This window comes from Limulus polyphemus, unplaced genomic scaffold (assembly GCF_000517525.1).
Source record: "Limulus polyphemus unplaced genomic scaffold, Limulus_polyphemus-2.1.2 Scaffold7354, whole genome shotgun sequence".
Classification (NCBI taxonomy): Eukaryota; Metazoa; Arthropoda; class Merostomata; order Xiphosura; family Limulidae; genus Limulus; species Limulus polyphemus.
Window position 1 is genome coordinate 26,261 of NW_013672964.1, and position 15,777 is coordinate 42,037.

The following is a 15,777-nucleotide window of genomic DNA, read 5'->3' on the forward strand; positions in this document are numbered from 1 at the left end:
ATTGTCTGGGGCTGATTAAGTCGATGGTCAATGTATCCTCCTCGTGTAAAAGACAAAAAGTCGTCCTTTAACGTATCTAATTTGCTTTTAAATTTACTTATGTTTTCCATTTGTACTTCTTGCCACTGTTGTAGTCTCTCTTCTTGTTTCTTTTCTCGTTCTTCTTGTTTATTTTCTTTCTCCTCTAACAACTGCTGTAATCTCTCTTGTTTATTTTGCTGTTCGAGCTGCCATTGTTGTAGGTTTTCTTGCCACTGCTGTAATCTTTCTTCTTGTTTCTTTTGTTTTTCCTCTAACAACTGCTTTAAGATCTCTTCTTGTTTCTTTTCTTTTTCTTCTAACAACTGCTGTAATTTCTCTTCTTGTTTATTTTCTTTCTCCTCCAACAACTGCTGTAATCTCTCTTCTTGTTTCTTTTCTCGTTATTCTTGTTTCCTTTCTTTTTCTCCAACAACTGTTGTAATCTCTCTTCTTGTTTAATTTCTCGTTCTTCTTGTTTCTTTTCTTTTTCCTCTAACAACTGCTGTAATCTCTCTTCTTGTTTAATTTCTCGTTCTTCTTGTTTCTTTTCTTGTTTATTTTGTTGTTCGAGCTGCCATTGTTGCAGGTTTTCTTGCAACTGCTGTTGTCTCTTTTCTTGTTTCTTTTGCTGTTCTTGTATTGCTGCCATCAAGTCTGCTAAGCTGTAGTTTGATTTTCCGCCTCTCGTTTCCATTTTTTTTCCATCCCACTTCTGACACCAATTTGTTACGTCTCCGTTTGTTAATTGATTTTCCGTAACTTCTTTCCGACTAAACTTTAGCGACACAAGTCCTTTCTTAATAAAACTGGTTTATTCTTTCTGAATATAACTGTACCGATACACTTATTTTCAACATTCGCGCTATAACAAATTATAATTCACTTCAACAATACGTCTCTCTCTGACTGCAGTTCAATTACTCATTACCTTCACACACATTATTCCGTCACGTTGTGAGCGTCTTATTTATATACCAGACAAACATATATCTAGTAAATGCTAGGGCATTCACGAAGGAACAAGATACTTCTAGAAAGCAGGTGGCATGTCAATGGTCACGTGATCTCGCTGACGCAACAATATATTGGCTACTGAAAAGTCACATAGGTCTGGCTATTAAACTTTCCCACATGATATTGTAGGATCTATCAATAATTGAATCTAGTCCTCTACAGTTGTATTTACTGTGTGACATATAAACATAAGGAATATTGTATTTTGTTTTATTGAAATGTCATTAATAATAACTGCGTGGAACCTAGTTTGAGATTTTTAGAAATCATTTTTTGTGCTATATTCTGTTGCAACTTTGGAAAGAATACAGCCATACTACTCTGTGGGTAGTAATGATAGTTAAACATATTGTTATGACAGCAGAAGTTGCGCGACGTTGAGAGCATGTGCTGGAGTTCTAGAAAGATCGAGGAACCTGTCGAACGTCCAAGTGTTTGCCAGATGCCCTCTATTTTGTATATATAAGACTGGCAAGAAATGACGGCAGAGATAATTGTAGACAGAGAGATATAGAGACAGATAATCGAGTCAAGCCATAAGTAAAGTTAGTGAATCTTTGTGAATTCTAGCATGTGTTTAAGTTAAAGTGACTGTGGAAATTAAGTGTATTGCAAAGTTGTATTGAGAAAGAATAAACTAGTTTTATTTATGAAAGGACTTGTATCGCTGAAGTTTTTGGGAAAGAATTTCTATGGAAAATTAACAAATGAACAGAGACGTAACAATATTTTTCATCATACTGAAGACTTAATTCCTGCTATTAGTTTATTGACAGATCTCTTTGTTATAAAATTTAGATTTTAGGAAAGTCAGATATTTATATATATTTAGACAAGCTGAATGCCCACCATATGATGGGAAATAATGATAAATTTTTCTTGTCAAAATTATATATAAGTAAATGTTTCATTAACATGTTTTTTAAAAACTTATTATACTCTAGTAACCATATATGTATGGAAAATGGCTATCTTATTTCTAGTATTTCATGAAAACAACATTTTATGTATATTTGGTCATCTCCTTTAAGTATTGCTTAATTAGCATTTTGACTTATGTATATTTTTTAAGTTATGTTCAAATCTTCTTCCTGATAAACCCTTATGCATTACAATATGTGAAAAAACTAATTCTCAAAGACATATTTCTACTTCGTCAACTGTATGACCCTGCAAATTATTAATTGGGATGGTAAAGCAGTGAATACTATTATGAATTTTAGAGTCTTCTCTTTGGACTGTCTTCCTGGTTTTGGCTTTGTTAACCTACTAAACTGAAAAAGCATGCATAAATTTGGGCATTTTCAAAATTGAAATGTGCTAGGAGTAAAACATGTAGATTATTATACAGTTGTAGCTGAGGGTACTGATTGAACAAAATTTGGTGATGTTGCATCAATGTGTCTCTTTGACAACCAAGCAAACATAATGGGAAATTTAAGCCAATGATTATGATTTTTGTGCACCAGCAATACCAAGCATGAGGCATGTGTATACCCAGTCTGATTTTATTATTCATCACAATCTATACCATCCCACCCTCAAATCTAAACATATGATCAAAGTAGCGCATTGTCCATTTTATATATATATATATAATTGGAAGAATTTAAAAAAGATAAACTTGCTTGTCACAGCAGAAAGCTCTGTCATTTTGTGCGAGTTGCGTGTCAATTGGTACCACAACAGCTGCGATGTTGGCATGACAGACGGACAGCTTTTCATCTTTATACAGTAGAGAGTTAGATATATACTTAGATTGATAAATAGATAGTTGTGGTATTAACAGCATATATTCTTAGACCTACACTATATAAGCATAGATTTCAGTAAATTTTACAATTTAAGGACTATTGTAGTATTATTAGTTGTAACCAAACAGATATAAATCCACAATATAAATCAATAAATACCACAGATGTAGTGGCTGCAATTTGAAATTATATAGAGTGGCTCAACAGATGTGGGAAATACTGTTATGTTTCATTATTTTAGACAATTTATATGTTTAAAAAGTTATTAAATCTTTTTTGTTATCTAACCATGCAGATCTAAGTTTTTGAAATTACACATCTTTCCATGTCTATGTTTTTATATATTTAATTCAAAGCTCTCGAAAGTGACAATTTTGTTGTTGAGTTTAACTTTTTGTTTATTTCCTAATTCCTTAAGACTTCTTTTTAAAAACCCTTTCTTAGCATGCTTACATACTTTCACAGGTTGCTGTTAATTATGACATCCTTCTTACCTGTTTTTTGGTGCACTACTATTCTGTTTGGATTCAATCAGTAGTTAAAACAAATAACAACTACAAATTCTACTCACCTGGCTCCATCCACCAACCTTCACAAATATAAGAATCAAGGCAGTAATCATCATAAACAGACTGAGAATCATTAAGCCACGATGGAACTATGAGAAAAAGAAAATAAATTTTATATGTCATTCAATATTCACAATTTGATGGTAAAATGCATTTAATTAGTCATATACAACATGATACCATCCTTAGAATTTTTAGTCATATTCCCATGGTTTCAAACAGAAAACTCAATCACACTGTACAACTGGAAAAAGATGTTTCTATAAATTTAGGCTTAAATAATAGCGTAATGTACACAGCCACCATTATGTACTAAACGTTTTATTAACTTTTTTAACCTTTTTATACAGGACAGGATTTTTCATATCACTAATGTGTATATGCACACACACACAAATGATGTTGAAGTCATTTTCTATGTTGAGATCACTGAATTACAAGAACATATGTTATTGAAGCCATTCAGTGTGGGGCTCCCAGTTCTCCAAGAGACTTTAGATTCCAAGATTGTCACTATAAAAAAGGATATGCAAGACTAATTTGAAACAAACTTAATACAGCTGCACTATGCTTGATCAAGGTTTGATTAAGACCACAATAAGCTCATAGACAACTTCAGTCCTGTGGGCACCACTTTCTCCACAAGCTCTGTCATTTGTGTTTTTTTTTTTCAAGGGAATTTTACTCACCAAAATAATCTTTTATCAAGTTTAATATTTTTAAAATCTACAGTTTCCAATTTAAAAATTATTAAAGAAGGCTATTTAAAAAAGAAAAAGCATAACTTGCAAGAGGTAATGGACTATGGCAAGTTGGGCTTCTGCCACCTTAAATGTGCAAGTCTTCAATAATTACTGAAAGATCATTGGGGTGCAGTTTAGCAGGTTTAGTATGGTGCATTCATTGTCTTAATCCACCTTATTTACTTTCCATTATGCCTGTAATGGATTATTACTTAAAGGATTACCTGGAATTTAACCCACAGAAATATGAGCTCATTGCTGTGCAAGTATTTGGAAATATTATCAGAAAAGTAGGGTAATCTATACGTTACTCAAATGCTGAAGCACAACAGAACCAGTACACATAATGGAAGTTAGGTAACTTATACTAATAGCATTTTGTTTGGTCCTTTTTTGATATGACTTATTCACCTCATTGGACATTGGACAGAAGATTGGGAACAGGTATTTACTACTATCAAGAACTTGAAGATCATTAATCATTTATACAGATGTGACATTGAGGGTGAAGCCATATTAATCATAAATAAATGATGTAGTAGGAGCTGTGTCATCAGAAATACAGAAAGCAAAAGTTGTTTCTTTTTTACTACATCCATACAATCACTTGAAAATAACATTTTTGCTTGATTAGACTGATTATGCAGTACTGAGATTATTATTTAATTCTGATAGTAAGTCAACTACAAACACTGATTAGTTTAATTTTAATTTTGTGCACCATCCTAGATAAAACCATAATGATAATGCATCCTCAAGAAGGCTTCATAGTGAAGATGATTGGGGATATTATAAACATCGAGAGTGTCTTTAATAGCAAATAAGGTGAGCCTAAAATAAAGTATGCTGAACTTTTTCAAATGTATTTACAGGATAGGAGAGTGCTGATTTTAAGTGGTCCAGGGAACAACTCCAAGATGTTTAGACTAGGGAAAATAGTACTGAACTTGTAATGAAAGACCATCTTTGCACACATAAGCTCTTTACAATTCTCAGACTAAGGTGAGTTATTCTCAATGGATTTCTCTTAAATAATATGAATACATCCTGCTCAAAAAATAAGAAGGTACAAAGGCCTCAAAGAATAGTTGTTTTTAACATTACTCAATTTACATTTGTCAAAAAACTTTCTGATTTTTAAATTTCCTAATACATTGTAACAGAATTTTTACTGGTTTTTTTGAGGAGTTGTCCAAATCTGTGACCTTTGTCGTTAAAGAATGTAACCCTTTCCCTTCAAAATAAGAAAACCCTATAGAGTTAAAAAACGTTAACATTTTCCTTACCTGAAAGCTATTATCCTCATGCATCTGCCTTGGAGATTTGCATGCCACTAGTATAGGCAACTCCCACCTAAATCAAGAGTTTTCTGGTGACTTGTGCAAAAGCCCTCCACTAATAGAAGGGTGACACAACCTCTATGCTTTTGCACTCATGATCATTCTTTGATGAAACAAGGAAACTAATTTGCACTGGAAGTGGAGAGGAAGAGTGGGAATTGTGTGTGAGAGGTGAGTATCTGTTGGAAATACATTTTCAGGTAAGGAAAATGTTAACTTCCGAGATGATACACAAATCTGCATACAGAGAGCTAGAACCCCATGCTGATATGGTGGAGGGACTGGTGCGAAAGTTACCTATATGAGCTCCCTTTAGAAAGTGCCTGTAGAAAACCCATGAAGTATGACGCCTAATATCAGGGGCTCCATAGGGGAACACTTGTGAGAGACTGAATTTCATCTCCTCCAACGTAAACTGGTCACCCAGATTAGAAGGTAGGAAGAGGCAAACAAGTCCCATGTGTCAAGGGTATGGATGGAATAAGAACATGGCCATCTGCACACTTGCACACAAGAAGTTGGAAAGCCAATATGTGTAGTGTGGTTGGAGCGTGTTCAGACCATACCTAGTGCATACCTCAACTCTACCTGAGACTCACTGGATTGACACCGGCTGTGGAAGGAGTGCACAGAATGCATGCCATAGATTGTAAAATATTAGAATTTGCATTGTTTCAAGAGAATAGTCATCTGCTGTGGAAGGAGGACAAGATTTATTAGAAAGTGCTCACCTCAACTAAATGGGAGATGATAGTAGGTAGTCAGTGTGTCAACTCCAGTCCAAAACCAGGCAGCATTGGGTATGTGTCTTCTGGTCTATAGTAGGAGAAGGGGCCTAAGTGTTTTCACCTCATGAACAGGAAGCAGAAGGGAAAAGTAACTTCTGTTCGGACAACCCAGACAGGGCACATGTGTGCAGTCCCAGTACACAATCAACTCCAGGCTATGCAGGAACCTGACATCCAGGCAAAGGTAACAAGGAAAAATGCAAACATAGTGGATCAACTCTGGTCAAGAACCTGTCAGTGTCAGGAATTTTTCATCTGGTCTGTGGTAGGAGAAGGACCCCTACCAACCTCATATGTGAGGACTTGTGTGGGCTGGTCCTGTGCCGATCCAACACCAGACCACCTGAGAACTGACATCTAGGTAGCAGTAGGATGGAGGATGCTGGCATGTTATAAGTATATGAGGGATGACCTGCATTACACTACCCCACTTCCCACTGATTGGCACCATTTGTTCAGCCCCTGGCTGTTTGGTTCCAATTAGTGAGGGTTCTCCATGGTCTACCACCCAAACAGCTAGGAACTGTTAACTGGTAAAGGTCTCCCTTGCTCCATGTGAAGAGAGGGGGAGCAATTTACTGTGGGAAAGCCCTTAGAAAATGGCCCTATCCCCACAGGTCATTTGCCAGACAGGTCTTTTACTGGAGACAGTACAACTGGTGACTGCATAAACCTATTTTGAAAAGCCAGCAAGTACCAGCCAGGGAAACAGGCAGAGCACCCCATGGTGCTGGTTTTTTCAATGTTAGACCATGATATAGGTATGGTCTAGATCAGACAGTAGACAGAGATCAGAATATACAATAAGGATACCTCCAGTGGTCTTGCAGAACACTCCATCTCAACAGTGGGTATATATGGACCAGGACAGATGGTATGAGGGGTTTCCGTTATCCTAGCTTGATGAAGAATTTTTGGAAAAAGTGTATCCTGGGAGGCAGCATCAGTTCACCTGGTGTGATTCATGAAGTGATGCTACGAAAAAAATGAGGGAGGATGTACTCACCTGGCTAAGGATGGTGGATAGACTAGAGGATAGCAAAAAGAGGTAGGCAGTAGCTCTCTGGGGATAAGACAGCCAGATGTTGCAGATAGTGGGTGATGAAGCTGTGAGATGTAGTCCATATGCCTGTCTGGAGGATCTCATCAAGCAGCCATCAAATACAAGAGGTTAGGTAGCAGATCTGAAGAGAAGAAATATGGAACAGTTGGTGAGTATTGATCCCCAAGGAGGAGTTGATCAATTTGAGCAGTTGATGAACCCACCCTGTAAAGGGTAGATGGGGTAGGCCCCTGAAAGAAATGTGTAAAGATGAGGGCCATGAAATGATGCAGTGCAGGATAGATAAATTATAGTTCAAACTGGACACAAAAGGCGGTCTGAGTCAGAGTGACCATAAAAGTGGGAAATAGAAGGTAGGGAGATAGGAGAGAAAGAATGGTCTTCTTCTTGGCTGCAGAAGTCTTAGGGAGAAAAGACCAGTCAGGATAAAGAAGAACACATGAATGATGGAAAATGGTAAGGGATGAGTCCAGAGCATAAATATCAGAACACTGGCAACCATAAGCAAAGAGTAAGAGGAAATAGATCTTACGTAATGGGTTGTATAAGGAGCAGGTAAGCCAGTGGCCCATAAGGGGCCTGGGTAAGTGCATGCAGGATGACATTGAGGTACCAATCAGGCATAGTAATTGGGTGGGGAGATTGATGGAAAAGGAAGAACCAGAACAAGTTGGTGAGAACCTGGGAAGAAAATTTACGAAATCACGAAAGGTGGTAGACAAGGCAATGCAATAACCAGCAAAGGTGGAGACAGCTGATTCCTTGTCAAACTGCCAGGTAAGGAAGGAGAAGAGATGGCCAACACTAGGACTGTCAGGAGGAAGGCGTTGACAGATGGACCAATGCCAAAAACCATGCCACTTATGCTGGTAGATGGATAAGGTGGATGGACAACAAGAATGGGAAAGGAGAAAGGTTACTCTTCAGTTACTCTACCAAAAAGGAAGATGGAAAACAAAATTTCTTGATGGAACAGAGATGTGTGAGGCTGAAGCAAAAGAGAGGATATGGGTAGTATAGGAAGAAGAGAACAGGGGACAAATGGCAAAGAAGCAGGAACCAGGTTTGAGCCAGCCATTGAGGCACCACTAAGATGACTCAACAAGGAGTATCACGAATCAAGGCCAGGATCCAAGGTAAAGGATGGAGAGGTAGATAAACATACAGAAAAAGAAGCAACCACCCATGGCTGAAAGCATTGACAGCCAGGTCTGAAGGATGAAGAATGGGAAACTATAAAAGAAAAAGCTTGAAATTAAGAAGTGTGGCAAAGGCATCAAAGTGAGGAGTCCACATGAGAGAACATACCTATTGGAAAACTTGAAGGTGAAGAGACCATTCTGTGGGTAGGACATGGTCTGGCCGAGAAATCTAGTCCACAACAAGGTTCATAGCACCTGGATTATGACAGTGAGGCAAACCCGTCCAGAACGGGCCCTATAAAGGAGGTCGAAGGTTTGAAAACAGAGGGTCCTGGATATCTGGTATCCCTTACATTAATTTAGGAAACAGTTGTTGAGTTGTTGGAGTGAATAATAAATAAATGCTTCACATACTGTCAAAAGTTTGATCACATTGATGTGGAGGGAGGATTCATCCTGGGTCCAAGTGCCTGGAGTGAGGACGTTGTTTAGATATCTTACTCATCCTGAGAGGGAAGTTTCAGTGAAAAAATGTAAGTGAGGTTTGGGTAGAGGTATGCCAACAGTGGTATTAGAGCAGTCCAACCACTATAAAAGGTTCTTGCGAAGAATAGGGGACAGAAGAACCACTGAGTCCAAAGGTTCCCTCGAATTGTTCTACTGGTTGCACAAGGACCATTGGAGGAGGTGTATGTGAGCAAGACCCAGAGGAATAAGTGGCTCCAATGAAGCCATGGTTCCCAAAAATAATATATAGAATCTCTCATGCAGGCAGATGAGAGAAGGTTTGGCCCAGCTGAAAAGGGAGTTGAAGAACACTCCAGAGTGAACGAGATATTGGATTGGGATTTCAAAGGATTTGAAAATCTTGACAAGCCAACTCAAATGGGCAACCTCTTGCATAAGAATGGAGGTGTGAAGGGAGGACTCCACCTGCGAGTGAAACAGGAGAAGCCAATCATCCATGTAATGGTAGAATTGTAGATCCAGCCCATACAGATAGCAAGTGGAGGCCCTGACCACTCTGTTGAAGACATAGTAGCCAATGCAATTCCCAATGGAAGAGCACAGAACTGGAATATGTGATCTCAATAATTGAATCAAAGGAAATGTTCAAAAGACTCTGTGATGGAAATATCAAAGAATGCATTCAAGACATTGACCATGGTCATTCATAGTCCTGATGAAAATGCCCACCTGAGGGAAAACAAATTTTCCATATGAAAATGAGGGACGACCGTGAAGGAAAGGTTGATAATCAGCTACCAGTCCCCAATCTTTTTTAGAAAATATGAAGAGGCAGGAGTGAAACCCCAGGGAAGAGTCGCATACCATTTCTATGACCTGTTTGTGCCAAAGATCTGTCCCTGCATCTTTCAGGCATTGAACATAGATGGGATCTGAAAGAAGGGGAACTGAACAGGGTGTGGGCTGAGAGTGAGAGTTAAGGAGAATTGAAGGGAAAGTCCATGAGTGAGAACAATAGTAACTGGTCTGTCTGCAGAGTGTTGTACCAAAAGATGTGCATACCTCAACAGACAAGCCACCAGACGTGAATCTGCTAAGTAGTCACTGAGAAGCCTGATGTCAGGTCGAAAAATGGGAATGGAGCTGGTCTATAAAAGTAAGTAGTGTGAATGCTAATATTAGGAGAAGGAAGAAAAACAAAATTTCTTAGGGTTATGAAGGAGGGAACAGGAAGTGTCATATGAGACAGGAACAAGAGAGGGAACAGAACATACTTGAGATACAAGGTCCTGATAATGTGAGAAACCTAACAATTTTCTTCAACAGGAAGAGAAGTTCCTAAGGCATAATCAGGAGGAGGAAACAAATGGTCAAAGTCATCATCCTCTTCATGCTCCCCCAGATGAATGGACGTGTGCTGAAACTCCTGACTGCATAATGGATTCCACTACCCTATGGATAATGGCTGTCATGTCATCCACGTTTAATGGGTCTCCAGTAGCCAAGTATAAAACTTGACTAGTGTGAGGATATTCCTCATTCACACTAGAACTTGAAGGTACATGAACTTGAGAGTTCATAAGTGGAATAATAAAAGAAACAAAGTCCTTTAATCAACAGCAAGCCTCTGTAACCTGATACATTCAGTTCCAAGGACAATTAATGATCACGAGTGCAAAAGCACAGAGGAGGTTGTGTTGCCCTCCTATTGGTGAAAGGCTTTTGCTGCATAATAACATCATTATGCAGCAGCAGAAATCATGAGAAATCTCGTGAATTTAGGCAGATGCACAAGGATGATAGGTTTCTGTGTGAAGAGGTGTGTATCATCTCCAAATTATAGTACTGAAGAGACACTTCAAAAAGTCATTGATTTATTTGGTCATTTACCACAGTCAAACAATGGAAAAAATATAAAGTGACTGAAGACATTCACTTTACTATACTAAGAAGATGAAACACTGTTAGAAGCTGAGTAAATAGATTATATCAAGAAATCATTCTGAACAAGACTGACCCAGTACAACCTTTCTCCTTAAATCTGGGAATAAAAGGAACCAAACCAACAGCTTCTAGTTTTGTCCATATAAATTGTGAAACAATATGAATGTATGGCATTGAGCTTAACTAGACATAGTCATACACATAGATGAGAGACAAAAGATGTGGAATAAAGACCTGCTTCTCCTCCTGATGAGCAACAGAACTTCATCATAGGAAACTACAGTTTACACACAAGCATTTCTCACTGAAGCCTCCATTGGACATCCTCTTTGTTCACCCTGAGGATAAAAATAAAAGCAAACAAACCTACATACATTACATCATTAATTTAAGAAAAACTTATAATACTAACCACAAGTTTGTCTGTCAAGAACTGAAGTTAACCAGTTACAGGGTGAAGAGATGATATGGTGTAAATATTTGGAAATCTGGTGGTTTGATGTGGTCAAACAGCCTGTATAGGAAGAATAATGTGTCTCCAGTAATGGATGGATGTTGAACTGAGTAATATACAATGGTAAAAGGGTTATTTGAATTGTTTTAAAGTATTTCATAAAACAGATCTATGAAGTCAGAAGGTTGTTTAGAGAGACTAGCTGTAGAAATACAATGGTGAGAAGACAGTGAGTTGGTTATCTGTAAAAATTACCAAACTAGATAATGATTTTTCAATGAAAGAATCATAAAATAGAAAAATAGTTGACCTTCAATGAGATCTCTGGTATACTCTATGTAAGCAAAAAATTCATCCTAACCACAGCTTCCAGTATAGAAAATTTCATGCATCAGGATTCAGGTCTCTGAAGATTATATCCACTCAAAAGCAAAAGTGATATTGGAAACTACCTGACAAAGTTGATTTTTTGACAATATAGGAAGAATAAAATGCAGTAGCAATGAAAAATATTCAAGAGATCAAAACATTTCAATGATAAGGTTTTGCTAAACAATAGCATATTCTTAATGTAAATATTCTTTGACTATTGCTGCAATTATTTTTTGCAAGTTTGGCAAACAAACATGGTTACACATCACTGTTTCAAATAATTCTGTTACATTTGTTCAAAACTTTATTGTTACACCTACACAAACACTCTGTAAACTTTGAACTGAAAAATATAAATCATGTAAAAATATTTAGAATAATGATCAATAATAAAGCATAAAAGCTAGCCTGTACATGGAGAAAATCAGTTTTGAGAGTGAGCAAAGGATAATTTATGTGTGATAAAGGTTTACAAAGAGTTAGAGTTCAACCAATGCTTCATTATGGTTATTTAATGTTTTAGCACCATGATGGGCCTTTTCTTTCAAATGAAAATAATAAACTTTTTTATAAAAGTTCTTTAAATCATCATGTCTGTCTTAAAAGGTTTTGTGAGAGTAAATAAGCATTTTTTGCTACAAAACAATAATTGCTTTACATAAGTTTTGAAATCATTCAAAAGATATCCAAATTAAAGTTTACCACATATCAGTATTGTTTAAAGACATAATTTAATAATCTTGTTTGCTTTTTATAAGGCCAAGTATGTTAAAAACCAGTGATTTTTGTCATTTTTTAGTCATAAACTTTTCTTATCCAAGTGGAGATTAGTTGAGGTTGAAATAAAATCAGCTTTATAAACTAACTCAGTAGATAAAAGCATTGCATAAACTTACAGCAAACCAGATCTTGACATTACAAAGAGTCCTGCCTTCCCATGATAGTTTGTAGTATCTGGCCAACATAATTCCTGAGCTGATCAGTCCCAGCCATGATAAGGTCATTAGTGTGCCTGAAATAAATTATACGCATTAAATACTTATCTTTAAAATAAAGAATTCTGCTACTGTCTTTAAATAAAATCACCCCGCTTTTTAATTTTGACTATGTCAGTAAAAGTTTCTTTCTTTTATTTATGTACACTGTCCAGTTACTTTACTTGTACCACTACAATTACTTGCATTTGCATAATATCTTAATTATATGATAGGTCAGGTAATTGTTTACAAATGTAATAGAGTCATTTCAAAGGAAGTCTATAAGACAATGGTTAAGAGCAAAAATATTTAGTAGGAATGATAGTTGATGCCTGTGTAGCAGGAGCATTATTATTGTTACGACAGCGGAAGTCACATGATGTTAGTAACACGTCATCAGATTCTAGAAAGATCATGTCCGTTCATGAAGCCTCGAGTGTTCTCCAGACGCCCTCTATTTCGTATATATAAGACCGGCGAGAAGTGCGGCATATATATATATATATATGAATAATTGCAGATTGAAGAAATAGAGACAGACAATTGAGTCAAGCGCGGTAGTAAATGCGTGAATCGTTCGTTGTGAATTATAGCGTGTGTTTAGGTTGAAGTGACTGTGAAAATTAAGTGTATTGCAAAGTTGAATTGAGAAATAATAAACTAGTTTTAATTAAGAAAGGTCTTGTATCGATAAGTTTTTTGGAAAGAATTCTACGGAAAACTAACCAACGACCAGAGAGGTAACAAATTGGTGTCAGAGAGTTGGACAGAAAAGAAAACAAAAATGGAAACAAGAAGTGGCAAAACAAACTACAGCTTAGCAGATTTGATGGCAGCAATACAAGAACAGCAAAAGAAACAAGAGAGATTACAGCAGTTGTTGGAGGAAAAAGAAAAGAAACAACAAGAGAGACAACAGCAGTTGCAAGAAAACCTGCAACAGTGGCAGCTCGAACAGCAAAATAAACAAGAAGAAAGATTACAGCAGTTGTTGGAGGAAAAAGAAAAGAAACAAGTAGAAAGAGAAAATAAACAAGAAGATAGATTACAGCAATGGCAAGGTAACTTGCAACAATGGCAGACTGAACAGCAAAATAAACAAGAAGAGAGATTACAACAGTTGTTGGAGGAAGAAAAAAACACAAGAAGAACGTGAAAAGAAACAAGAAAAGAGACTACAGCAGTGGATGGAGGAGAAAGAAAATTAACAAGAAGAAAGCCTCTGTTACGTCTCTGGTCGTTAGTTAATTTTCCGTAAAAATTCTTTCCGAAGAAACTTTAGCGATACAAGTACTTTCTTAAATAAAACTGGTTTATTCTTTCTGAATACAACTTTGTAATACACTTAATTTTCACAGTCACGCTATAACAAACGCTATAATTCACAACGAATGCCTCACGTACTCGACTCAACAATATGTCTCTCTCTGTCCCCAGTTCAAGTACATTCGTTACTTTACATTGTTGCCGTCAGTTCTTACCAGTCTTATATATACAAAACTACCGCATATCTAGTAGCCTCTCGAGACTTCACGAACCTTCGAGAATATGACGTGGTTACTAGCGTCACTTGACCCCCGCTGTCGTAACACCTCTAACAATTGAGAGAAAGCCAAGTACACAAATTGAAAACATTACTAAATTTCAAAGTGAATTAAATACAGTAAAGGATGATTTACTGTCTTTTACACAAAGAGGATATATTAGCCATCGACCTAATCAGCCCCAGACAATGGGAAACCCCTTCCAGACCCCGCAGCTAAACCTTAATGCAGACATCTTCAGTCCTGCCAGAAGTCACATTCCAGACACGAGTGTCAGCAATAGGGGTGATCAAGAACAAAGGAAGCCACAGGAATTCGATGGGAAGGCACCATGGGAAGCATGTAGAGCACATTTTGAGCACCTGGCAGAAATGAATGGATGGACAGAAAAGCACAAGGCAGTGTACCTGGCAATGAGCTTGAAGGGACAACCACTGGAAATACTTGGACAGTTGTCAGCAGACGACAGGCACAACTATAGAGCACCGGTAGCTGCTCTAGAACTCAGGTATGGAACTCAAAATCAGTCCAAAGTCTACAGGGCTAGGTTTAGGACTAGAGTCCATGCTAAAGGGGAGAGCCTGCAAGAGCTGGCACAGGATTTGGAAAGTATGGCACACAAGGCCTTACCTAACTGCACCACCCGATGCTCCCAAGCTGTTGTTGATGGATCAGTTTGTAGATGCCTTGGACAGTCCACAACTGACGATACAAGTAAAGCAAGAACACCCCTCTACTATGCAGGATGCAATGGCCAGAACTCCCAAATTCGAATCATACATTAAGTCCAGCACAGAGGTACCAAGGTTGGTACAGTCATCAGGATTCAAGGCCAGAAAAGGGCAGCTTTCAGAGAAGTTTGAGGGACTTTGCTGGCACTGTAATAACCTGGAGAGCTCAATGCCGGCAACTTCAACACAGGGAAGATTCCACGGCAGGAAAGGCTGCTACTAAGAAAGGTTGTTGGAACTGTGGAGAGCAAGACATGTAAGAAGCCAGTGTAAGAAGAATACTACCAACAAGTCAGCTTCGGGAAACTAGTAGTGGTTGATGTTGAGGGACGCCCACCAACCTCCATCGTGAAAGTCCCAACAGCTAAGTGTAAAATGGCAAGCACACATAGTATCTATGTGACAGGGAAGCTGGATTGCGAAAAGTTCAACTTTGTCATAGATTCTGTATCTCAGCAAACCCTTGTGAGCATTAAGGTTCTGGATAACAAAGGAGTACCAGAAGCTGTACAGAAGCTCTGTGGTGTGACAGGACATTCTGCAAGGTTGTGGGAACCAGTGTGGATAACTATCGAGCTCATGGACATGAAAAACAGACAGAAAGTATACTTGGCTGACATTGAAGATCAATGCATATTAGGATTGGACTATTTACTACCGAGGAAGTGTGTAGTTAACTTCGATAAAATGACGATTGGAAACAACAAAGGCCAGATTACCGGTAAGTGTTGCAACATCCGTTGATCTGCATGTCACAGCACTCAAATCAACTACAGGTCAGAGAAGATAATTTGGGATAGAATAAAAGAATATCCACAAGGAAGCCTGATGCTTGTGGAAGCAGTGGAAGACC

General features: G+C 37.7%; 1 protein-coding gene across 1 annotated transcript in view; it reads right to left on the bottom strand.

Annotated features, from left to right (window-relative positions):
* Positions 1–12,688, bottom strand: part of LOC111089790 (putative ferric-chelate reductase 1 homolog) — a 26,081-nt gene extending 13,393 nt beyond the window's left edge. Inside the window, exons 1-2 of the mRNA XM_022402876.1 lie at positions 12,569–12,688; positions 3,361–3,447 (exon numbers count right to left, since the gene is read on the bottom strand). Coding sequence (XP_022258584.1) covers positions 3,361–3,447; positions 12,569–12,676 — 195 coding nt within the window. The 5' untranslated portion in view covers positions 12,677–12,688. The remainder of the gene's footprint in view (positions 1–3,360; positions 3,448–12,568) is intronic.
* Positions 12,689–15,777: the final 3,089 nt, after the last annotated feature.